The 26,425-nt window shown below is 40.6% G+C and overlaps 1 protein-coding gene across 4 annotated transcripts in view; it reads right to left on the bottom strand.

Annotated features, from left to right (window-relative positions):
- Positions 1-26,425, bottom strand: part of HTT (huntingtin) — a 4,811,037-nt gene that overhangs the window by 1,745,705 nt on the left and 3,038,907 nt on the right. For all 4 annotated transcript variants that reach the window (XM_044062924.1, XM_044062926.1, XM_044062925.1 and 1 more), the window contains one exon: positions 925-1,067. In XM_044062924.1, coding sequence (XP_043918859.1) covers positions 925-1,067 — 143 coding nt within the window. The remainder of the gene's footprint in view (positions 1-924; positions 1,068-26,425) is intronic.

Genomic DNA, 26,425 nt, shown 5'->3' with positions numbered 1-26,425 from the left:
ATTTACAATTTAACACATCTCTAGCTATATTATTATCCAAAGTACATACTACTGACTTGTAAAAGTTTACAACATTTGTACTAAAAGACCTGCCTCTGTAAATTCCATTTTGGAATATATGCCTACTCGCACGGCTTCACAATGGGAAAACCTGTAGCTTTTGTACTTGCAATAAAAAACAATATGCAAGTACAGAACCTGAAGGTTTTGCCATAAAATTTGGCGTTGGTGTTGGTATAATGGTTAAGGTATTTCCCTCACAAATACAAGGTACACAGTTTGATTATCACCTTTAGAAGGAAAATTTGCTTGGTTTACAATGGCCCATAACAGCAGCTAGTGCAGTACTTAACTATGAATGTATTTCCTCTTTCAGTGGTTTAGCACGCCATGATCTTACCATTCTGCAGAAGACTGGGTGTGATTCAGGCTGGACTTTTGTATTTATTTTATCTTCCCACTCAACCCCTTCCCAGTCCTGCACAGCCTCAGGCTGTTCTCCCTGCATTCCACATTTTGGCCACCCATGAATACCCCAATGACTCTTTGCTAGGTACCCTAGATGTGATGCCTTGTCACATGGGGCACCTGACTCCTTGGGAAGTCAACCTTAATGGTACTCACTGGGCCTGGAAAGCAAGAGATCTAACTGGGAAAACACAATGAGTGTGAAGCCTGGGTGCCATCATTCTTGTGGAGGTGGGTCGATGTCCCTAGCTGTGAACATCGCTAGTGCAATGACATCAATACATCCTTGGCACTCCCTATTAGTCTAAAATGTCCTGCTGGACTTCCACAGAGGCCCCACTGGTACTAGGTTTCCCTCTTGCCCCCCCCCCTTAAATGATACAAAACAAATGTTGCTAAACATTATGAAATTCTACAGCTCTTAGTCATCATTTTGCACTTTAACAAATTACATACCTGACTTGATAACATGTATTAAACACATGAGCAATGTGCCTAATTGCTGGCAATAGAATGTATGCTGCTGTTCACTCATATCAACCTTCAGCTTTTTTGAAGCAATATCTTCCAAAAGGATCCCAACCAACTGTATCAAAAATCTAAAAAAAAAATAAATAAATAAACGAGGACAAAAACACAGTTTTATATATATATATATATATATATATTCAACTAAAGAACATTTAGTCACAATTATAGATAAACTCACATTACATTACAATTTAATAAAACATTTGCTTTAACAAGTACTCGAAAATTTGCAAGTCCAAAGACAAAACAAATGGAATTTTGCTTCTGATGCTAATGACCCAAGTACAATTCATACTTTTTTTTTTGTTTGAGCCTCACAATTACAAAACAAGCCTCTATTAAGAAATGAAAATTTGGAAGGTTAGGGATAACTATTTTTACCCTTAAATGATGGTCCAAATAGCAATAATAATGTATGGGGTGCACACCTATCAAGGTAAAGCTCCTCCATACAATGAGTGTAAGAAAATTATTTTAAACTTTGTTCAAAGTTTCATAATTTCAAGTTCTGAAGCATCTACCATAGCCACACTGGCAAATGAATCTTGTCAGGATGCAGAGCTGCAAAAGGACTAAGGTAGGCCATCCCTTCCTTATGAAGAGTGAGTCAGGTCAACATTCAGTACAAGAGATCTGCAGCAGAAACTAGGGCTGTTTATGCCCTGAAAGCTCCACAAGTTAATAAGATAGGCAAGCATTAAAGAACGTGCTGTTAAAAAAGGGATAATTAGTATAGCATATAAAATATTGCATTATAACTATAATAATCAAACAGAGGAGGTTAGAAAAGATTGGGAAATGAGACACGATAAGCAATTCACAAAGAAACAATAGGGGGATATATGTATGACCCCCAAATATGCAACAAAGTCTAGAAGCTTTAGGATCTTTGTTTGAAAGTGTTTACATAGGTATTTTATACCCCAAGTAGACTCCCAATAATTTTTCCTCAGGTAATAGCAAATGTTGGAGGTGTGATGGGGAAGAAAGAGGTAATCGGGAATATATTTTTTGGGAGTATAATGCGTTGGCAGACTTAAATTCCCTGCAGAATACTCTGCTAGAAATACTAGGTGAGCAAACTGGTATAACTAAACAAGAGATTTTTTGAACTACGACACAGAATAGGAATTGCCTAGACACAGTAAGGTCTTGCTGAGTCTAATTATGGTTGTTGCCAAAAAGCAGTTACTAGAAAATGGAAATCAAAAGTCTAAACCAACTGTACTAGAAATAGTGAATACAGTAACAGAGATGAAACAACTGGAAATGGGATCTTCAGAAATGGGCAGGAGCAAATTACATACAAAAAATGGGAATTGTGAGAACAATGCATGCGGAATAATGTTTTGGAGAAGGAATGGGGTTTAAAAGAAGGCAGGATTTTAATGAGCTATGTAATGTTTGACTGACAATGACTGAAGAGACTATAAGTGATGTATAATGTTTGCAACTAAAAATATGTCAACATGGTTTGTTTTCATATAAATGTATGATTGCCTTTGTCATAACTGATAATTTAATGAAGATTTTACTTGTAAAAAAAAAGAAAAGATGGGCAAGCATTATTGAACAGTACCTCTTGTATAGAGGGCAACATCACCAAGTTTCTCTTGTACAACTGTTAACAGAGATCCTCCAGAACCACTGGCATAACAGTACCACCAGTTTGACAAAAAAAAAAAAAACTTTGTACAAACATCCAGTGCCTGATGACATGCCTGCCAACTGTGACTCTTGGATCTGTGCAGATCAAGACAGGTGAATGGATGAGGATTTTTTTCATCTCTTCCTTTCAAAAAATACATAATTTTTTTTTACTCCATACCTTTTCTAAATTTAGAATGGTAAATCTTTTCAGCCTGGAAAGCAACTGCACTCCCATGCAGCTCAAAAGGGTAGATCATATGGTTTGACTATTTACAATTTTGTCTACAGGGTTAGAGCGCTGATCCCAACAGACCATTTTAGTCTCAGCCAGGGATTATAAACTGAAAAAAATTATAAACACGTAATGCATGAAAACCATACACAAAAAGAAAAAAAGACAACATAAAACAGTGTAAAACACTAAAAAGCAGCAGTACAGACAACAGAATAAAAGAAAAGAAAAAATCCCAAATGCATGTGGAGACTTACAAAATTTGTGTAGTAGTATAGTCAACAAAGGTACAGAGTATATATTATACAAAACCTATCACCAAATGAAAAGTACAGTTTTGTACCTACCATAAATGTAGATGTTCGAGGATCCACATTGCTGCAGTCCTAACCATTGGGTAGTCCGCTGTCCAGTCTATCCTCAGTCTTTTCTTGCCCCAGATGTCAGAAGACCCTAAAAAGACAAGGCCCAAACCAAAACCAAAAACCCTGCACCAAACATATATACAATATATACAAATGTACAAGAGTATATAACACCACACCAACACCCCTACACACAGAGGGGAAGGAGCAGCAATGTGGATCCTCGAACATCTACATTTATGGTAGGTACAAAACTGTACTATGTTCTTCATTCCACATTGCTGCAGTCCTAACCATTGGGTAGAATCCCAAAGCAGAGTTAAGGGAGGCTGGCAAATCATAAGGAAGCAGGAGCTGTCAACATGCCTTGCAAAACAGCTGTGGCAAAACCAGCCCTAGATTTAGAGTAGAGAGGAAGATGGTAATGCTTAGAGAAAGTATGCACTGAACTCCAAGTAGCTGCCAGAAATGCTGTTGAAGTGGCAGTAGCCCTAGTGGAATGAGGCCTAATCCCAGCTGGAATCTCCTTGCCATGATGGGAATAACAAAATGAAATGCAAAACCCAATCCACTTAGAAATAGTTTGCTTAGACACAGGCTTGCCCTGAGAACTCAAAGCAAAAGAAACAAACAACTGCTGAGACTGCCTGAAATCCTTAGTCCTGCTTAAATAATAACTGCCTATGTACATCTAAAGTGTGCAAAATCTTTTCCCCCTTATTTTGGGGATCTGCAGAAAAAGTAGGCAAATGAATAGTTTGGTTTAAAGCCACACTAGAAACCACCTTAGGCATAAAAGAAGGATTAATGATACCCTATCCTTATGGAAAATCAAAAGGGCTCTACTGCCATAAGGGCCTGCAACTCAGAAACCCTTCTTGCAGAAGTAATAGCCAACAAAAAGCAGTCTTCCATGACAAGTATTTCAATTCAGCAGTAGCGGTTGTAGAGTAAGTTTTTCCAACACAAAATTGAGATCCCTCTTATATTCTTTGCCCTCTAAGAAACTGCTTGAACAAAGGATGCGAAAACAATGGTGGGTCACAATCATAGTGAGCTGAAATTGCTGCAGCATGAATCTTAATGGAAGAGAAGGACAAACCTTTGTCCAATAACTCAGTAAGATATTGAAGAGCCACACTCAAATTAGGCTCAGAAATCTCTAAATTCTTTGCTGCACTCCAAAATAAAAATCTCTTCCATTTTCACCTTCCTTGTACTAGGTCTTCTGGCTTCCATAATCACATTTAAAACTTGTTGAGGAAGTTGAGACCTGCTGTGTTTCAGAACAGAATATGCCAGGCTGTTAGATGAAGAGAGTGATGCTTGACATTGAGCAGGTGACCGTCCTTCTGAGATAACAGATGTGGAATCAAAGGCAAAGGCCATGGAGGCTTCTTTACCAGACTCCTTAGTAGTGGGTACCAGTGTTGCCGAGGCCAATCTGGAGCTATTAAAATCATCCTTGGCTTGTCTTGTCTGACCTTTAGAAGCACCTTTGGAAGAAGAGGCAGAGGTGGAAAGGCATACACATGAAGATTTTTCCAACTGAAAGCAAGAGCATCCACTTTCCAAGCTGTGTGATGAAACCCCTTTGTGCAAAACTTTGGCAGCTGGTGGTTTAGTGGAGAAGCGAACAGATCTATGTCTGGAGTTCCCATGACACTGTCAATTTCTGAAATACATGAAGATCCAGTTTCCACTATCCATGATTTGTCTGCTTAACACATCTGCTAAGGAGTTCTGTGCTCGGCAGAAACCTTGCCTGTAGAGTTAGTTGCTGTCCCATAAAATCAGCCTGCATAGAGGATAAGAATGTGTTCCCCTTGTTTGTTGATGTACCACATGACAGTTGTGTTGTCTGTTAGAATCAACACCTGCCCTGGAAGAAGTAACTCCTTGAAAGCCATTAATGCAAATTGGACTGCTAACATCTCCTTCATGTTGATATGTAGATGCTGAAGTCTGGCAGGCCACTTGTCTTGTATCCACTTTCCATTTAGATGAGCTCCCCAAGCAATGTCCGAGGCATCTGTCGGTCACAGAGAGTCCCTTGTTTAGGTGACATTCCTGAGCCCACCACAAAAATTTTTTTTGAATGCAAGGTATTATTTGAATGACAGTGTCCAAATCCTGGCAGTGCTGTGTCCATACATTTTTGAGATACCATTGCAGCTTCCTCATATGCAGTTTGGCATTGGGAAGTACCAGAATACAAGATGCCATGAACCCTAAGGCTTGAAGGACTGTCCTTGCAGTCAGCCGGACTGAAGAGATAATTGATGGAAGTAACTGGAAAGATTCTTTTGTTTGTCCGGGGTTAAAAAGGCCATCTGGCTGCTGTATTCAGTCTCACACCCAGAAAGCACATGTCTTGAGAGGGTACTAGACTGGACTTTATTTCTGCTCACAGAATACCCTAGGCATCTTAGCACTGCTATGACATATTCCAAATGCTGTAGAAGGTTTTCCTTTTCTTGAGCCAGAATCAGGCAATCGTCCAAATAAGGATAGATTTGAATTCCTTTTAGCCTGAAGTAAGCTATCACTGGAGCCAGAACCTTTGTGAATACTTAGATAAGCCAAAGGGCAATGCAGAGAACTGATAATGAGAATTTCCAGCAGATACTTTCTGCAACTTAGTCTTATAGGCACATGAAGGTAAGCTTCCTTGAGATCTAAAGTTACCATCCAGTGATCTTTGCCCAGCAGAGGTTAAAGCTGTTGTAACGTCAACATTTTGAACTTGGGAATGTCCAGATAAGTGTTGAGGATAGATAAATCCAAAATTGGTCTCCACGTGTTCTTCTTTGGTACTAGGAACAGGCGAGAATAAAATACAGGGACTGGCTGAATGGTCCCTATTTGGAGTAACAGAGAAATTTGCTTGTAAGCCTCTGTCCTTTGTGGAGGAGGAACGTCTGGCATGCCTTTGAAAGGGGGCAATGTATGGAAATAAAACCTGTAACCGTGGTGAATGATATCCAACACATATCTGTCTTGAGTGATTAAATCCCAATTTTCTTGAAAAGAGACAGTCTTCGGAGCTGCCAGACGAGAATCTACTGGCAGCTGAAAAGGCAGGTCATTGGGTCTGTTTTCCCAGAAGTCTGAGCAGGTGAACCCCTGTTCTAGGCCTAAAAGAACCTTGAGCTCTGCCCCTACCACGTCTAGACCTACCCCTAGACTGGGAATCATAAGCAGGATATGTCCATCCCTTAGTAGGCCAATTTCTACTAAAGGCTGCACCTGCAAAAATCTTTAACAGTTTGCATAGACTTAGCTTTGTCCTCCATTTTCTTTAAAACTGCTTCCACAGAACCAAATAACACATCAGACTGTAAAGGAGCATCCAAAATCCTAGTCTTAACATGCTCTGCTAAATTCTGATCCCTCAACCAGGCATGCGAACAGAACTAGTGGCAGCCACCGAGGAGGCCTGCACAGCATCAAAACCACATTGCAAAGAATGCTTACCCACTTGTTCAGACACATGAACTAAATCCAGCAACTCTTTACACTCAGCATCCACCTTAGATTTCAATTGTGAAAGATAATTTTGATATTTTAGCATGTGAAACTGACAATTCAAAGCTCTCATGGCTAAAGTGGAAGAAGTATACTTTCTTACCTATCCAAAGCCCTTGCCTCTTTATCAGTGGGAACAGGATTTTTAACAACAGAGGCCTTAACACCTTTAGGCCCTGAGAAACAGTTTCCGGTCTGCCCTAGGACTCTTATACAAATACTTATGAGCCTCAAGCTCCCTATAGTACCTATCAGGTTTAACAGGGGCAGCCGGCAGTGTATCAGGATTCAGCGAAGCCTCTGCAAAAACATCTTCCACCACATTCAACACAGGAGGTATAGCTAAGGGCCTATGCTGGGGTAAAATAAGAATTCCCTAAGCCTTTTCCTGGAATCAGAGTAATCTTGGCCTTCCCATTTAAAGTGCTCCCTCATGGAATGCAGAGTCTCTGAAAATGAGAAATCCTCAGGAGGAGAAGCTGTAGGAGTGGAATCATCCACATCAGAATCAGAATAAGGAGGATACTCCTGCAAGTCTTCCGCAGAAGACTCAGAAGCCTCTGAACACTGTTCAAAACTCTCAAACTCAGGTTCCACCCTAGGCCTCTTATCAGGAGGCATGGAGCCTCTAATCATAGTAATTAAATCTTCTGCCATTTTAAGCATATGTTTCTTAGGCACAGAACCTGAAGTGCTAGGAGAAGCCCCCACTGAAGCTAAACTTGGCCTACCTCTCAAAGAAGTTTTGGAAACAGAAGGAGAGGCTCTAACTACCTTGGGAAGAGAGGGAAGAACAGTTACCTGAGAAGCCCCTCAGCCTGGCCTACCTCCTGAGAAGGCACATCCTGTAACAGTAAAGTCTCTGCCTGAGACTCCAAAGAAACTCCTGGCAAAACCTCTGGCTCCACTGAGCCTTCTAAAGAACCGTCCGGGACTGCCGGTTCATCAACCCTAGGCTTTGCAGCTTTGTCCTTGCTTTTTAGCATCCGGCGGCATTTTATAATTACAACGCTTCCCAAACACTAACCTGGCACAGTCTAACCTTCTCTTAATAGTGTTGTTAAATCTAGCACAACAACCAACAACGCCGTGCTCAGGCCCTAAACAAGGTATACACAAAGTATGGTAATCCCTATGAGGTATCTGTTTCCCACAAGAAATACAGTTATTCACTTTTCTGACATCCGGTTAAATACTGAGGCAAGAAAAACAAAATGTTCCAACGGGTACTTAGCCAACTTTGATTCGGTCTGAAACTCCGACGAAATGTTTCAGAACGCCAACCTGCACTCGCAAAACTGCTTCTGCATCGGACCATGGCAAAAGACTGAGGATATGACGTCGGTCATGCGCATTAGTACCCTGACGTCCTGACATCAGTCTAATGCGCCTTGACCGACGTCAGCCATATACTTTGGTATTCGGGCCGACTGGACAGCGGACTACCCAATGGTTAGGACTGCAGCAATGTGGAATGAAGAACATCTATCGTTAGGGACTTCTCTAGGGCAAACCTAGTTCAACTTGTGGAATACCTATACAAAAATCCCAACAATCCACTGCAAATGGACCAAACTGAGAGGGCTGCCATATGTACCTTCAGTTTCTACCATCATCTAAACAGCTCCAAAGAAAGGTTTGCACCTGACATCAGCAAATTTTTGGTAAATTCAGGAATTAACTTCTCTGGTGGAACTTTTGTATTAATAAAATGTATACCTAAAGAAGGAAAATAATGTAAAGTGTAAGAAATCTCCTTCCCCCCAACTCAAGACTACACTCACACCTGCTAGCAAGGAACTAAGACCACTATTATACAATGTATAGTAGAGTATGAACTTAAGATCCCTAAGGAAACAAAGGGATGTATAGTAGAGTATAAACTTAAGATTCCTAAAGGAAACAAAGGGAACTGTAAATCTTTTCAGGTGTCGGGAAATTAAGAAATAATATTCAACAATGCATTGAGCTCATCCATATCATCACAAATTCCATTCCCAGGATATAGCCAAAATGTTAGCAAATACATTTAGTACTACATTTAAACCATCTACCCATACTGTAGTACGTATTATCCCTGAAAATTTAGTTTCATTAGTAATCACCTTGGAACAAGTCTTAGAATTCCTGTTAAAGGCAAAAAAATTATGTTTCTATGGAAACAACATAACAGGTTGCAGTATCATCAGTGCAATTATCAAACTTAAACTGCTTAGCCTCAGCCAATCCACAGGAATTGTCCAGGATACCTGGAGAAATAACAATGTGACTCCTTTCCACAGTGGTGACACTACAGGCTCTTCAGCCTTACATGCAGAACCATGAAACATACGGTACCAGAAATAATCTATGCAGACTAATTTTTTTTAAGAGGAGCTCCTGTCTCTGAACCTATTAAACATCTTTGAAAAGGTTACAGAAGTTGTGGACTGTGGTCATTCCATGCACACTGCTTATCTTGACCTAGCCAAGTCTTTTTACACTATTCCTCCATGCTAGTATTACTGATAAGCTAGAAAAACTTAATGTAATCCCTGCATTTTTCACTGGATTGCAAAATGACTATCCAGGAGATCCTAAGTAGTGAAAGCTGTTAAGACAATGTATGATCAAAAAGTGTAACTAGTGGGGTACCACATGGATCAGTCCTCTGCTTAGCATTTACTTTGGAGACATCCAAGTCAATACCTCTGAAGCGCAGCTGCCCAAGTTTGCTGATGTCTGCAAGCCAGGCAGTGGTATCCACTCATCCACCAATATTAAACTGATCCAAAGTGGGCTGGAATATGCACATACTAAGGATAAATGCAAACAAGTACAACATAGCAGCACTGGTCAGAAGCCATTTCCACCTCATACAAGTAGTACTCATCTTCAAACAGATATGGTCATAATAGACCTGGGAACATTTGTGGACAACTGTGTGTCTGTGTCTCCCTCTCATATTTGATCATTATTTTTCCACCATAGTCAAGAAATCCTTCTATTTGGCCCAGTTAATTTACAGGGGAATATCTAAAAGATGCAAAGAAGGCAACTTACCACTGTACTCTTCCCTTATCAGACCCATCACTGAATACAACTGCCACCTTTGGTATATACAACTTTAAGCATATCACTCAGTTGGAAAGGCCATGTTGATTTTTAACCAAAAAATTAAAATCCTTAAATCCTTCAAATATCCACATAAATTAGAAAGACTCTCCATATACTCAGTAACCTACAGACTGCTCCAAGGTGACCTGTGTCACTTTTTGAGACATAAAAGACTCAGTCCTATTTGCTCTCATATTTCTTCACAAAACCAGTGGCTCTACAAATACCCACACTAAGGACCTAAACTTACACTAAAAATAAATAAACAAGACTCAGTAGAGGAGGAGGACGTAGATCCTTAAGGGGATACATGTATGCAGGGGCTTAGGAGATGAAACATTTACAAGGAGGGGCCAGGAAGAGGAAAAATTTACAGGCTGCCTGTGTCCATTAGAGACAGAGGTGCCAAACCAAGAATGAATTTCTTGTTTCCCCATCCAATTTGTCCAAGTTACACTTGAATTGGGCTGGGGGCAACTCTGCTTCACAAGGATGAGGAGCCTATAATCACAGAAGGGGTAGTCACTGGGATACATACCCGTCTCTCCAGTAGGATCTACTTATATCACAGGCAAGGTTTAAGTCTTTAGAATGGGTAATTCTGGTGCTACTTGTTTTGCAGATAGGAAGGAGGTCCAATAAGGGTGGGATATGACAATGCCTTGTATGCCAGGCATACATCTCTCCTCAACAGCCTGTAGGAAACAGAATAAAGAGATAAGGTCTAAGGCAGTCTGCATAGGACATGTTACAGACACAGAATGTATTCTTTTAATGATGCACCTCTGTGGACATTCCACTTGTTGGATGTTCCTTGTTAGGTACATACCAAAGAAGGCAATATACTCAATGACAGATCTGATGAATGACAAATGCAGTGGAACAATGACGACCTTGGACTTAGATGCCATACATTTGTTTATAAGTTGCACAACACATAATGTTTTCCTCACTACTGTAGACATGTGATGGTCAAAGTCCAGATTACTGCCTGTGTGTGTCCCTCCAAGTCCCTTGACTGCTGGATCAACTCTTAGGGGTATGTTGTCAATATGATGGTTACCATGGGTCGATAATTTCCCAAAGGATACTACTATGCATTTCTTGGCATTCAAATTTAGTCCATGACTCTGACACCAGTTATTTGTCTGTGTCAGCCCTTCCTGGAGAAAGTACAGTTGTGTAAAAATCTTATCATAACATTAGATTTCCTTCTCTTCACTGTTGCAGTATTCTTAACATAAAGGATTCCCTGCCAAGGGTAGCCCACTATTTGGCCAGTATACCAAAGCCTTAGGAACTTATAGATGTTGTACATCACACATATGCTCCCCCCTCAATGCATAATGCATAAAGGTGATGTACAGATATACATACCTCAGAACTGAAAAGCCCCAGGAGGAACAATCAGTCCTGGGAACTAAGAGGAAGGCATGCATCCAGAAGGAGAAAAAATAAAAGAATACAATTCTAGGACAGGATGGCAGAAAGAATATGGCAGAGCAAAAAAGGGGGGAGGAAGTAAATATTTCAACAGTGAAGAGAAGGACATCTACTGTTAGGGTAAGTGTGACGTCTCCACACTGGGCCAGTAATCTAGCAGCCTGAATCCTTACCACTGACACTGGAGAGGGAAGTTCACTTGGAATACAAATGGATACACTCAGTATTTCCAGACACAGACCTCTCTGCATCAAGCACAATTTCACTTAAGAGCACACAAGGCACACACTCAGACCTGGGTCTGAGTGTCTCTAGCTGTCTACCTCCAGGTCCTCAATAAGACTCCCCACTGGCACGGCTGTATGGTTAAGGTCCCCAGTCAAGTGTCAAGCCAATTCCTCCAGCACCCTCTCTGTGAAACCAGTGTTCGTGTCTCTGCCTCAAGTAGCTGACACACACACACTTTGAGATTTACTTTTCACATACACACACCTGGGAAAGGCTGGCAGAGATTATCCGCTGTACCAACTTTGCCCAAACTATAAGGTAGATTCATTGCCACCAGTCAGTTACTGTAAGGCTCTTAAAAGGGCATCCAAAAGTTAATATTAATACAAATGGTAATGTTGACCAAACAGCAAGGCTTTCAGGAGTTGTCAGTTATCACCAAATATGTGCAAATACTCTCAAACTTAAATATTTTCTAAAAAGGAACAGCCACAATGAAAAATTTAACTATACTTAATAAAAATAATAAAAGAACACGAAAATACTAAACATCTGCTTACAGAAAACACCAGAGTATCAGTCACAGGAAGTACTAAAAATAAGATAAGTTTCACACAGTTACAGAAAAATGGTATTTAGCTAGTCTCACTATCTATTCCTGATTGACTAAAAGAATTACTGTTTCTACTTACTGAACAGACAAGGCAAGATGGGTGAGAGGCCCTTGTTGTCTTATCTAAGACAGAATATAGAATGCTGCTCAGACTTCAGTCTGTCACTCTCCTCTCATATTAAAACATTATTTCTGCACAAAAATGACATAACATACACCTGGCCATCTGACTTCTGGTTCCCATGCAAACCCCACTGCCAGAAGCTGTCAGGGTTTAGCATCTACGTGTTACCATACACGCAGATACATTACTACTCAGATGTGGTGCAGCTACTGGAGGTAAAAAAAAACATAAAACCATTCCACTCTTCCTACAGGAGCTACAACCTATTCTTTAATACAGACATTATGTCTCTGGCTCCATTCAACACTGTGGGATAACATCTTTATGGCTTAACCCATAAAGTAATTTAATTTCAAGAACATTTTTCAAAGTCAGGTGGATTAACATCTTTCCTTCCAGTATATGCTGTTACAATGTATACATTTAATTAAGTTACAATAATACATGTACATTTTCTTTCCTTCCAGCACAGCGCATAGTTGATGCATCTTAACACAAGCAAACCTCACATATACATTTTCAGCACAAGCATCTGTACAAATCAGTTTGATGTACAAATGACATATAATTATTTAAAAAATTCCAGCTAGCTGTGCTGGCATATGTTACACATCCACTGCCCTACTTTCTCCTGGCATGGCTGGCAGTGCCTCCTATCATTACAGTAAGAATTTACACAACTGTACTATTTCCTTCCATATCACTGTTGCAGTATTCTTAACATAAGTGAGAGCACAAAAGCTCAAAAGGAAACTTGGAGGGAGGAAGGCACAGAAGAGCCCTCTAAAAACCCAATCAGGACAGCTCTGGCAAAGCAAGCTCTTGCCCTGGAAATAACATCTAACTTGTAATGCTTAGTGAAGGTATGCAAAGAAGTCCAAGTAGCAACCTCAGGGATGTAATTGGTATCCAATCCTTTGAAAAGGGCACCAGAGGGGGCAACAGCTCTAGCAGAATAAGCCTTTACAGAGGCGGAAAGATATTTACTGTGAAAGGAACAACAAAAGGAAATGACCTTAAAGATTCAAGAGGATATAGTTTACTTAGAAAAAGACAAACACAGAGAACTGGGATGGGAGGAAACAAAACGTTGTTCAGATCTGCAAATGGTCTTAGTGTTATCCAAGTAATATCTGAGCTGCCTATGCAAATCCAAGGTGTGAAGAACCTTCTCACTAGTAGACTGCAGTGAAGGAAAAAAGGAGAGCAGATTAATACTCATCAACCACCTTGGGCATAAAAGGAGGACTAGTGCGAACAGACACCCTGTCACTATGAAAAAACATGAAAGGAGGAAAGACCAGAAGAGCTTGGAGTTCACAGACTCTGTTAGCTGAAGTAAGGGCCAAAAGAAGAACAGTCTTTCCAAGTACAATATTGCAAGGAAGCTGAAGCTGCAGGTTCAAAAGGATCCTGAATCAATTTTTCATGCAAAAAGCGGAGTTCCCAGGAAAGTGGAATAAGCTTCTTGGGAGGCCTGACATGAAGGACACCTTTAAGAAAATGTTTGACCACAAACCGAGAAGCAAGAGGAGTCAAGGGCAGACAAGCAGAAACAGCTAAAAGGCAGGCTTTAAATGAAGAATATGCCAACCCACATAAATGAGAGAGAACCAAAGGGATCTCCACTGAAAAGGGATCCTGATTACAAGAAAGGTACCACAGACAAAATCTATTCCATTTGGACAGACATGATTTCCTGGCCTCCTGCAGGATCCTAAGCATGTCCTCAGAAAAGAGGCCCCTAAAAGGAATAAGAAATCAAATTCCTATCACTTGCAGCATCAGTCGAAGAGTGGACTAGTAACAATTCATCAGAGACCCCTTGTCTTGTGTAAGAAGGTCCACCTTGTGAGGTAACTTGTGGTGATTGTCCCTGGCTAGGTGAAGAAGGGGGAACCAATGCTGTCTGGGCCAAAAGGCAGTCACCAGCAAGATTTTGGGGGAGTCTTCCTTAATCTTTTTTTTCCAAACACCTTTATTAAATTATCACTTGTGAGACAGGAAATGTACACTCATATAAAAGAATAAGAAGTTATGTACTCACCATAAAGTTCCATGTTTGTTGCCTATCTTGTCTATATTCTTACTGGGTGGGTTCAAAACATAGCATCGGTTCTGATTCGGCCTAATACAAAAGCTCAAGCGCTTCCACTGGCTCATGGCTAACCCCTGTCCCATGTTGCTTAGGGTAGAATGCTCAGATCTTATTTGCAAGCAAAAGCAGTCCTATCATCTATACATATTTATCACATAGCTTGTCTAGCTGAAGAAGAAAAACAGAGACTCTAAAAAAAAACTGTATTTTTATCCATATATACACAGATATATATATATATATATATATATATATATACACACACACACACACACACACACACATATATATATATATATATATATACACACACACACACACACACATACATACGTACACACATGTATATAAGATTATCCGCCCGATCCTACAGGAGCATAGGAGGGGGAAGGAGAGTGGGATGTAAGAATATCGGCAAGATGGACAACAAACATGGTATCGTATAGTAAATACATAACTTCTTAATGTTATGTTGTCCTGTCTCACCGTAATTCCTGCTGGTTGGGACAGCTTCCCTAGCACCTTCATCCTTGGTTGGTTCAGGAAAACAGACTCTTCAGTACAGTGGATCCAAAGGAAGACCTGTTCCGGCAGGCCACGTCTACTTTGTAATGCATAATAAAGGTATGTGGTCTCACCCATGTGGCAGCCGCACATACAGTCCATAGGAAGTTTAGCTTGAAAGGCTGTTGAAGTTGCAACCGCTCTTGTGGAATAGCCTCTCACTTTGCCAGGTAACTTTTTGTTATTATAGTTGTAAGAAAAGGAGACGCAGTCTGTAAGCCATTTCAAAAGAGTTACTTTAGAAACCAGCAGTCCTTTCCTCTTATCTGAAAAGGAAACAAAGATCTGGTCTGACTTCCTGAACTGTTTGGTCCTATGCAAATGGAAGCATAGCTGTCTGTGTACATCTAGTTGATGTAATTTAGATTCTGCCTTGTTGCTACAGTTGGGAAAGAACACATAGACTTATTTAAATTATTTTCTGAAAAAACATTTGGTAAGAAAGAGGGATTAGTTCTTAACGATACTCTGTCTTTGTGGAAAACTACATAAGGAGAGGGCTTGGAGTTCTGACACCCATCTTGCAGAGGTAATGGCTACCAAGAAAAGTTTTCTATGACAAAAATTTTTCATCACAAGATGAAGCGGGCTCGAAAGGTGATAAAATCAAGGCAGATAGGACAAAATGTAGCTCCCAAACAGGTGGAGTTTCTATGACTGGAGGTCTCAGCAGAAAGGTACCTTTCAAAAAGGCCTTGCATAGTTTATGGGACATGACAGACATTCCCATTTCCCCAATATGGAAACTAGATATGGCAGCTAGCTGTACTCTGATGGTAGCTGCTGCACCTTCATCAAAGAGCTTGGAGAGAAATTCTAGAACTGCTGTGATAGTAGCTGTAAAGGGGCCCATATTGTGCTCAATGCCCCAGTATGAAAATCTTTTCCATTTACTGTAATATAGTTTTCTGGTAGAAGGTTTGTGGGAAGAGATCAAGATGTGTTTAACTGCAGATGAGAAATCGAAACACCTGGCTAAATGTGGAATTGGAGCAGTCATGCTGTCAACTTGAGGGTTTGGATGGACGGATGGAACATTCCCGATGAGTGGGTCAAAAGGTCTGGAACTTGGTCCAGAATCCACAGTTCCTCCAGAAGATGGACCCAGAGGAAGGGGGAACCAAATTTGTCGAGGCCAGTAAGGTGCAATGAGCATTATAGAGCTGTTCAATGTGCTGGCTTTCTGAAGTACTTTGGGTATGAAGTGGAAGGGTGAAAAGGCATAAAGAAGTCCCGGGGGTTAATCATGTGCGAGTGCATCCCTTGGTGACTTCCCTGGGGGGGGGGGCAAAGTAGCTGCTGCATTTGGCATTCATGGAAGTGGCGAAAAGGTCGCAGCAAGGCTGGTCCCATTTCTGGAAGATCTCTTCCAGAACTTCCTTGTTTCAGGGACTACTCGTGAGGCAACAGAATCGCTATGCTGAGTTTGTCTGCTATCACACTGGATTTGCCCAGGATGTGTGTTGCTATCAGAAAACGAGAAGCAACAGCACATTGCCATACCCATTGTGCCTCTCCGCATAGGGGGGTTCGATCTGGTTCCTCCCTGTTTATGTAGCACACTACTGTCTGTCTGAATTGCAATAGTTCCTATTGGAAGAGTCCTGGAATACCTGCAATGCATAGAGCACTGCTCTCTTCTCTAGGACATTGATATGCAAGTGGTTTTCGTGCTCCTGCCATAAGACTTGAACAGTCATTCCCAGATAATGCCCCCCCACCAAATCTGCGAAGCATCAGTGGTCAGTACAGCAGTCGGTTGCGGGAATACAAATGGGCTATCCAAGGACAGCTGGTTCATTTAAAGCCACCAGAGAAGATCCTTCTTGCATGAATCTGTAATAATTATCTGATGTGACAGAGGTAGATCTTGCATGGACCAATGGGCAAAGAGTAACCATTGGAGGACCCTCATGTGCAGACGTGCTAGAGGAACTAGAATAATTGCCACTGCCATTGTACCCAGAAACTGTAACGCAGACCTCGTCTGAACCTTTCTTCTTGACATCAAGGTCCTGATTTGACGGTGTAGGTACTGAATTCTCTCAGGGGGTAAGTTTTGCCACCATTTCCTTTGAATCAAACTCTGTGCCTAAGAAAGTAATATGCTGTGAAGGTGACAAGGCAGATTTTTTGAAATTTATTGTAATGCCTAGCTTGGAGCAAAGAAATATTGTTTTGTCCCTCGCTTGTAGTAGTGGATGCTTGGTGGTGACGGTCAGAAGCCAGTCATCTAGATATGGAAACACATGGAATCCTAGACATCTCAAGTGAGCCGTAACCACTGCCATGTATTTGATGAAAACTCTGAGGGCTGTAGTGAGACCAAAGGGCATGGCTCAAATTTGGTAATGACTGGCACCCAGCCGAAAGCATGTCTCCTGGATCGCCTGTCCATCTTTATATGGTAGTAAGCATCCTGGAGATCTATCGAGCACATCCAATCGTCTTTCCTGAAAAAAGGGAATACAGACTGCAGTGTCACCATCTGGAACTTGGATTTTTTTACAGACCCGTTCAATCTGCTGAGAACCAAAATGGGCCTACAGTCCCCTGTCTTTTTTGGAACTAAAAAGAACCTTGAGTAAGTTCCAGATCCAATTTGGTCTGCGGGCAGCTCTTGGATGACCCTTTTTTCTAGCAACCTGTGTACCTCTGATGTTGCCTCATCCCTCTGACCGGGTGGAATGTCTGGAATGAACTGATTTACGGGAGGGGGGTGGAAAAGGGAATGCAATAACCTCTGGATATGATTGTCTGTACCCATTTGTCTTGAGTGACTTCTAGCCAGGTGTTTGGGTACAGTGAAAAGCGCCCCCCGACTGCCTCCAGAGAAGAGCAGGCAGGCCTCCTTTCAGAAACTCTGGAAGGGCCTGCCAAAGAATGCATCTCTGTCACCCTGATTCTGTGGACCCCCTCTGCCATGAGGTTGGTGTCTTCCATTGCTACTTCCCCCTCTGCCCTTGGGGAAGTTTCACCACGTGTCGAAAAACCTTTTTGGGATTTGCGGAACCACATTTTCCCACCTTTCTGGCCTTTGGAATATGGTCTAGAGGGGGTGGAAAAACAGGCTCCCACGGCAGACAAGCTTTTCCCTTTCTGCTCACACCTGGACAAGGTTTCTTTCACCTCTGGTCTGAAAAGGGACGAACCAAACGGGGTGTTGGTGAAGGAAGACTTGAAGGGTTCAGCAAAATTGCATAAATGCATCCAGGAATGTCTCCGCAAGGAAATTCCTGTAGCTGCTGCCCTGCTTGCTCCATCAGCTGCATATGAAATCAGTCAAATGGAGGAGTTAACCACTGAGTTAAGGGTGGAGAGCTGAGAGGAAATTTTATCTGCAATCCCCAAAGCTACAGTACCCTGAAGAGCATCTCCCAGATCTTTCAGGAAATCTCTTTGAAGTCTTGTAAAATGGGTCAAGTAATTCAGCGACCACAGGGTAAAGGCCGCTGAAGAAAAAGCATGCTTTCCACATCTGTCCATGGTCTGCAACTCTTTATTTAGAGGATGGACAGATGAGGAGATCTCTGACAACTCCTTTTTGGTGGCTGCTGCCACCACTATCGCATCTACTGGGTCACCTTTGGTCAAAAGTTCCTTTTCTGAAGGCGCTTTAATGAATTTATTGGGCCTCCGCGGAACAGGCGCCACTGTATCTGGAGAAGTCCAGGCCTTACAAGATATTACATTCATAAGTTGGTCATAGGAGGGAGATACCTCCAGCTGCCCCTCTGTTTAAGGATCTCAAGGATGTCAGCAAAGGAGACATCTTCAGAGGGGGACCATTCCAAATCATCCAGATCGGTATCTAAGGTGACAGACTCAGGGGAGTCTATGTGCTTCTTCTTGCACAATCCCTTTCGAGGGGCTTCCTCAGAGAGGTACTCTTGTAAAGTTTCAGAAGAGATTATGCCACCCGCAGGGGCTTTCTGGGGCTCTACACTTGGGGGGAGAAGGTGATGATGAGATCAATACTGGTTCCTGGGAGGGAAGAGAACCTGGACCAGAGAGTGGAGCTGTTTGGGTGACAGTGCTCTCTCCAGCAGCTGAAAAGCCCCTCTGCTCTGCTCCAAAGAAGCCTTCCATTCCAAAGAGACAGGGGACTGACTCTGAGGCAGAGTGGATGGGTCCAAAGCCATTGTAGGAGCTGAGCTCAACCTGGCTGAGGCACCGAGGGGTAGAGTCAGATCAGACAACTGTCCGCGCCGACTCCCCTCCCCAGACCCGACGGATGAACATCGGCTCGTAGACTCAACATCAGATGGAACCGAGAAAGTCAGAGCAGATGTCGGAACCAATGAACCTAATGGAGGTTTCGGTTCCGATGCTGTCACTACTATCGAACCCAAGATCTCTGGCTCCAAAACCACAAGTAGGTCGGAGGAAGAATCGAGGATGGGGATGGTGCTGTGGATGGTTCCAATTCCTTTGGGGTCGGAGGCAATAAGATTTTTGCCAGCGTTGGTGTTCAAAGCAGTCAATTCACCACACACACCACGTCATCGTCAGATAAGCTCCAGGAGGATAACGAAGGAGATCTTACCCTTTCCAAAATGGGTGATCTCAAAGTGGGAGTAACTGGATCTAAGATCGGAGACGGTCTCCTAGTCAGCAACTCTATCGGCTCCGTGGTCACAGATGGAGCCAAAAAGGTAGATTTAGATGTGTCGGAGCCAAGAGCCCTTGGCTCTGAAACTACCACTTTTTTAGGTGGCTCTGAAGTTGTAGCCAAGAGAGCAGGTCTTTTAGCCACTTCTTCGGATTTTGAAGAAGAAGAGGGAGATGATTATTTAATCTGGGATCCCTCTATGGCTTCTGAGAAGGGAACCCTCAATAAGCCCTTGACAATAAGCTTATTTTTACTCTCTTGCAGAACCCTGCTATTGAATCCATAACAAATGGTACACAGATCTTTCAAACTCATGGCACCAAGACAATAAACACAGCTAGTGTGCCCATCCGCAATCGACATCTTTTGACTACAACAATCACAAGTTTTGAACCCTGACTGCCTAGGTTCCTTCTACTCCTCCTGCTCTTTAGACGTGCCTAAGGCTAAAAAGGGCGCTATCGATAGCAATTATGAAAAATAGCTTGTCCAAAACTAGAAGCTAAACTAAACACAAAAACACTGCCAAAAAATGGCTTTAATGAACAACAGCTATGAAAAGTGTTTATAGGTTAAACCAACAACAGCTAGTCTACTAACTACAAGAACACACCACACACGTAATTATGTAACTCTAAATATTAACCACTACAAAAAGAAGAAAACTATGTGGGGGAATCCTCTAACTAAAATGTATTCTCCTAACCCAAGGGAAACACACGGGTATAGGGGAGCGACAAGTTAAAAGGGTCGCTAAGAACCCTCTAACTTAAACAGGTGTGCAACAGCAAGGAAAGCTCTGTAGAAAAATGAGCTTGTGGAAGACAGCAAGCCTAACAAACAGATGAGGGAACTTCACTAACTAACTTACCAAAAAAAACATCCGAAACAATTCGCACACAACAGAAAAGGCACTGAAAGATATTTCCTATAAAAAGTTAAGAGAATATTGACAGAAATATAATGAAAGAACTACTTAGCTAATGAACCAGCCAGAAGACATCATGATCGCTTGCGCGGCAAGCGAGATCAGGGTATTCTACCCTAAGCATCATGGGATAGGGGTTAGCCTCGAGCCAGTGGAAGCTCTAAAGCTTTTGTATTAGGCCGAGTCGGAACCGATGCGCAGTTCAAACCCAACCAGCCAGAATTACTGTGAGATAAGACAACATAACATCAAACATTATACTTCACATATACTGCTCTATATCATATCATCTTAGCAATATTACATACGTTATTCAATTCCTGCTTTTCTTTTTTTTAACAAGAAACATCTTTATTAAACCATCACTTATTACACAGGAAATGCTACATTTACATAAATGAAAACAAACCACACAGACACAATCCTAGTTGCAAGCATTTTACATCACAAAACATAATGACACACTCCCAGTTGCAAACATTATACTTCACTCATAATCTACCCAATCTTAACACAAACATTACATATCTCATTTAAGTGCTGCTGCCTTTTAGACCTCATTCCTCCCCTTGTATGTATTGCTCCCATAATTCCCATTTTTCCTAGGTAGTTTGCTCCAATCTTTTTCTAAAGATCACAATTCCAGTTATTTTCTCTCTTTTACTATAGTCACTACTTCCGGTATAGTTGGTCTAGATTTTGATTTCCATTTTCTAGTAATTGCTTTTTTTGGCAGCCACCATTATTAGACACACCAACACCTTACTTACCATGTCTAGACAATTCCGATTCTGTATCACAGCTTAGAAAAATTATCTCCCTCATCAGAACAATCTGCCCACCCAGCATCTCCAACAGTGCATACTGCAGGGAATTCTTAAAGTCTGCCAACTCACCACACTCCTGGAAAATTTGTCCCCAATAACCTCTTCCTTCCCCTTCACACCTCCAAAATTTACTGTCTGCCTGAGGAAAAATTGAGTCTACTTGAGGTATAAAAATATCTATGTAAACATTTCCAGGCAAAAATCCTAAATCTTCTAGATTTTGTTGCAAACTTGGGAGACATACATATATCCTCTCATCGTTTCTTTGTGAATTGCTTATCTAATCTCTCTTTCCAAGCCTTTCTAACCTCCTCTGGTTGGTTCTTATAGTTACCATGCAATATTTTATATGCTCTATTAATTATTCCTTTTTTAATGGCAGTTTCTGTTCTAGATTCCATTAAAAACTCTACCAGTGCTGGTCTTTCATTTAGCCCCCCCCCCCCCACACACAATTTTATTCTCTTTGCCTATACTCTGATATCAGTCCCTGACATGGAAGGAACTCTCTAACCTGCAGTCCAAATAAATTATTGGCGTCTTCCCATTCTATCATCTTTCCCTCTCTAGTTATTTGCTCCCAATACCTTGGTTCCTTTGCCAGTTTTCTCCAATAAATTCTCTTCTGGCTGATAAAAGTATGCCTGACCTGTGCATAACACTAAAGGGACTAAAAACAGTTTAACTGCTTGTATTTTACTATCCATATCCATATAACAAACCTTTCATTTTCTCAGTTTTTGTATTAACTTTTGTTTAGTCTCTTCCCGCATATCTTTAGCTGTGACACTGGAATCATTTTTAACCCATACTCCTAAATATTTATTGTTATCATGTCCCCATAAATATGGGTATTCCTGAACCAGTTCATGCGTGGGTACATAATTTACCGCTATTGCCTTTGTTTTAGCTTCACTGATTTTGTATCCCTAAAAGATTTGCAACTGTCTCAAAACATTCCACAGCACTGTAATGTCTTCTTCTGGTTTTGTCAGGTAAAAAAAAATATCATCTACAAATAAAGCCAGCTTTCCTTGACTACCATACCAATTATATTCTTGAACTTGAGTCAATTATTTTTCTGCCAATGGTTCTAAATATAATGCAAATAATAAATGGATTTGCCTGCTTCCTAAGCTTAAGCAGAAGTTATCAGGGAGTACCCCACCCATTTTAATTTTCACCTCCAATCCCTCATATATTCTTCCTAATCAACCTTACAGTATTTTCAGGAAATGCAAATGATTCTACTGCCCTCATAACGTCCCAGCTTATACTGTCAAATGCTTTCTCTGCATCAAGACCCACCAACAACAACGGTATTTTCTTACATTCTGCTTCCCTCTGGATCATCAGTGTTCTGTTAATGTTGTCAAATGTTTGCCTCCCTTCCACAAAACCACAATGATCAATATCTATCAGGTTTGGCATTACTTTTGCCATTCTTTTAGCAATTATAGACATGAACACTATAATCATGGTTTATTATTGAAATGTGCCTGTATGAAGCTGGATCTGATAGATCTTTATCCTCTTTAGATATTACAGCTACCACTGGTATCTTTCAGGATGGTGGTACTTCACCTCCTCTTAATGATACTGTTACCCAAAACCTTCCAGATCTTTATCAATGTTTTCCTCCTAGCTTCCAAACTTCTACAGGAATACCATCTATTCCTGGGGACTTTCCTATAGATTGGTCATACATCACAATTATCTCATCTCCTCCTATGCTGTTAATAACTGAGCCTCATATACCTATGACCTTGGCATATTTAACTCTTTCATAAGCATTTCCATTTGTATCTCTTCTTGATTTTCATATTTCTCTGCTTATAAAGACTCTAACAGAATTTCTGAAATACTTCTAATACCTTTACAGGATGTCTTGTTAACCTTCTTTGTTACAGGGTCTGGCGACAGCCCTTTCTACTTGCTGTTGCCTGAGTTGTTGTGCTAAAAGTTTTTGTGGTCTAGGGCTATTATCAGACAAGAGTTACTTAACAGCAATCTTTCTATGCTTGTGCATATTATCCAGGTAATCCCTTATTTTCTTCCTAGAATTCTGCAGTTGATCCTCTTCTTGTTCTGTGAGCTGCCCCCTATTCTGCAATACTTTAACATTAGCCAGTCCCTCAAAATCATTCTTGTTACTTCTTAACCATAGCTCCCTTTCTTTTATTTTCACCCTATTTTTAAACTCCACCTTAACTTTAACCGACTCCCCTAGCTATATTTTCAGAAGGAATTTCTATCCTCTCTAACAGATCCTGAATAATCTCCACTATCCATTCATTAAATTCCTCTCTTTTCAATAGGTGGGAAAGCGCCAAGGTCTCATTTTATTTAATTACCCTTGTTTTTATTTTAGCTTTTATTGCCACATGATCTGAATTAGTTATATGGTGCGTAATCAATACCTTCAATTAAATGCATATGTTCCTGTGAAATGTAAATTCTGTCTAGCCTACCCCAGTTTTTATATCTTGGGGAATAATATGTAAATTCACTCAGAACTCCTGTTACTGAATTCAGATCTTCCATGTCAAATATTTTCATAAATTTCTTCAAAAATCTACCCTCCTTTGATATATTTTCCCTTCTGAGCCCCCAAGACACATCTTTACTGCTGAAACCCAAATTCCATTCCTCACATATAAGTAATATATTGCTGAAAACTGATGATTTCTCCCAGAATTTTCTTACGGTCCATTATAGGAGTTTTAGGTGGAATGTAAATACATGCCAGTCTGTAATCCTTCTCCCTTGGTAGTAGCCCCTTAGCACTACAAATCTACCATTATCTTTTTTATCTTCTTCTATCACTACTGCAGCATTACAATAAGTACTCCTCTTTTCCTTTGTCCCAGGTATTCCACTGAATAACCATCCTGAAAACCTTTATCAAATTCACACGTTCAATTCTAAGTGTGTCTCCTGTAACATGGCTATTTGCACGCTACATTTTTTAATATAGTTCACTACTCTTTCTTGTCTGTATTTATCTGTGAGGCCATTTACATTTAAATACATTAAAGAAAGCATAATTTTATTAAAAAGTTATTACTCCCACCTTTTTATGTCTAGTCCCAGCCTTTGTGTTACATGCATACACTGCTTGGCAGGTTGAACTTTTACACAGTTGTTTCTTGTAATATACATTTGAGCCTATGTTACATCTTATAAAACTTTTTACTTTACTGAAAGCCCTCAAACAAACAAAAAACACACCCCTAATACCTCCTAAAACATACTAACTTAATACTAACACACAAAACTATGTACATCTTCAAATATTAAAGTTTTACTCTCCTAATAAGAACTAAAGTCTCAAACTGACAGCCACACTCACAGACTTGAGTTAACCTAAAAGAAAGGTCACCCATGCTAAGAAGCGGGGTGCAGCCTGTGCTTCTTCAAGTGCTGATTGGTTTTGTCTTATCTGTATAGCTCTCCCAGCTGAGAAAACCCCTGAATGCTTTCAGAGAACATTGAATTCTTTGGGAAGGCTCCCCAATGCTTTCATAGAACATGTTCTACTTTGGGAAAACCCATGAATGCTTTCAGAGAACATTATCTCCTAGCCAATTACTCTCCGTTTCACAAAACCAATCACTCTCCACTAGACTGTAGCCAGTTTCTCTTTATCAGGTTACCTCCGTGGTCTTTAATCCAGTCATTTTCCCATGCAAGAATGAGAAAAAGCACATTATTTTTAATCATGCTTTTAAACCAGGCTTTTCTTTTATAAATAGAGACAGAGGAAGAAAGAGAAGAAAACAAGAACAGTGGCACATTTACAATTACCATTACACTTAAAAATAACTGAAAAAAATGTACTTTATAACATGTAAAGAAAACCACATGCAACAAAATTGGTACCATTTAAGAAAAAAAAATCTTTACTTACAGTTAACTTTTTCCCCTCTCTTCCCCTCCCCAAAACACTTTTCTGAACATTAATGACATGAAGTAGTCCCCCACAAGTCCAACAAATTCTGAAAAAGTCCAATATTTCCAGATTTTCTTGTTCTGTCATATTTCACAAATATAATTACTACATTGTAATCCCATATTAAGTTACTGGTTTTATTATTGTTCATCCCCGAAATCCTGTCTCTGCTTCATTTCCAACGTACTCTTTATTCTTCTAGTCAACTCTCATGCTCCCTTACTTCTCTTCAACATTTACCTTTGAAAATTTTGAAAAGGTTTCACAGGTGCAGTTCCTCTGTTGTCTTTATTACCAGAAGAACAAGAAGCAGACTCTCCTTCTGTTTTACAACTTACTTTTGTTGGACAAACTTTTGTATTTCCTCTTTAGCATATATTTCATCAAAAATGATTTTTGTCCCCTCCAGGAAAAAATACTTTGAAGACAGCTGGATACAGCAGTTTGAATCTCACACCTTCATCTTGACATTCCCCGAACAGTGGAATAAACTTGCTCTTCTTCTCTCTGGTGTGCAATGAGTAATCATTCTCCACAAACACTCTGCTGTACTTTTTCCATCTGACGCAATTTTGTCAGAATCAACTCCTTCTGCTAGTAGGATTGCATCTTTACTATTAACAGTCTAGGCTGCTGTCTTATAGCCAGGTTTGGAGCATACACACGATGTGTCCTTTCAACTAACAACTCCTGTTGTGGAATACCAGTCCAGTGGTGTATTTGTGCTTTCATAAAATTAATGCACTCTGTTCCTTCCAGCTTCTCTGTTATAACTGAAAATCTCAAGTTTTCCCTAAGTGCTCTGTCTTCTAATTCTATTTTTTAAACATCTCTTCCTGAGCAGTCTCATATTCAGCTACCCTTTTCTTTATTTCGACCTCTGATTTTTGTAGCTTTATCATCTCATCTGAATATTTGTTTAAAGCTTCTTCCATTTTTCCAGCCTTTTATTTGTGTTGATACACTCCATCAGTATTTTGTTTATTTTAACCAGGTCTGTATGCAGTTGTCTTATATCTTCCTGTAGGTTACTGGAAGTCATGTCTGAACGCTGCAGTACTTTTTGCTGAACAGCTGCAGAACTTTCCCCAATCAGTGTTTTCTTCTCACTTTTTTAGCTGATATTTTTTTCCAATTACTGAAATTTACCCATAAACACAGGTCTA

Source organism: Protopterus annectens, chromosome 2.part1 (genome assembly GCF_019279795.1).
Source record: "Protopterus annectens isolate FY-2018-M chromosome 2.part1, PAN1.0, whole genome shotgun sequence".
Lineage (NCBI taxonomy): Eukaryota > Metazoa > Chordata > Ceratodontiformes > Protopteridae > Protopterus > Protopterus annectens.
The sequence above is the reverse complement of the archived record's forward strand: the minus strand, read 5'-3'. Positions and strand labels throughout refer to the sequence as shown.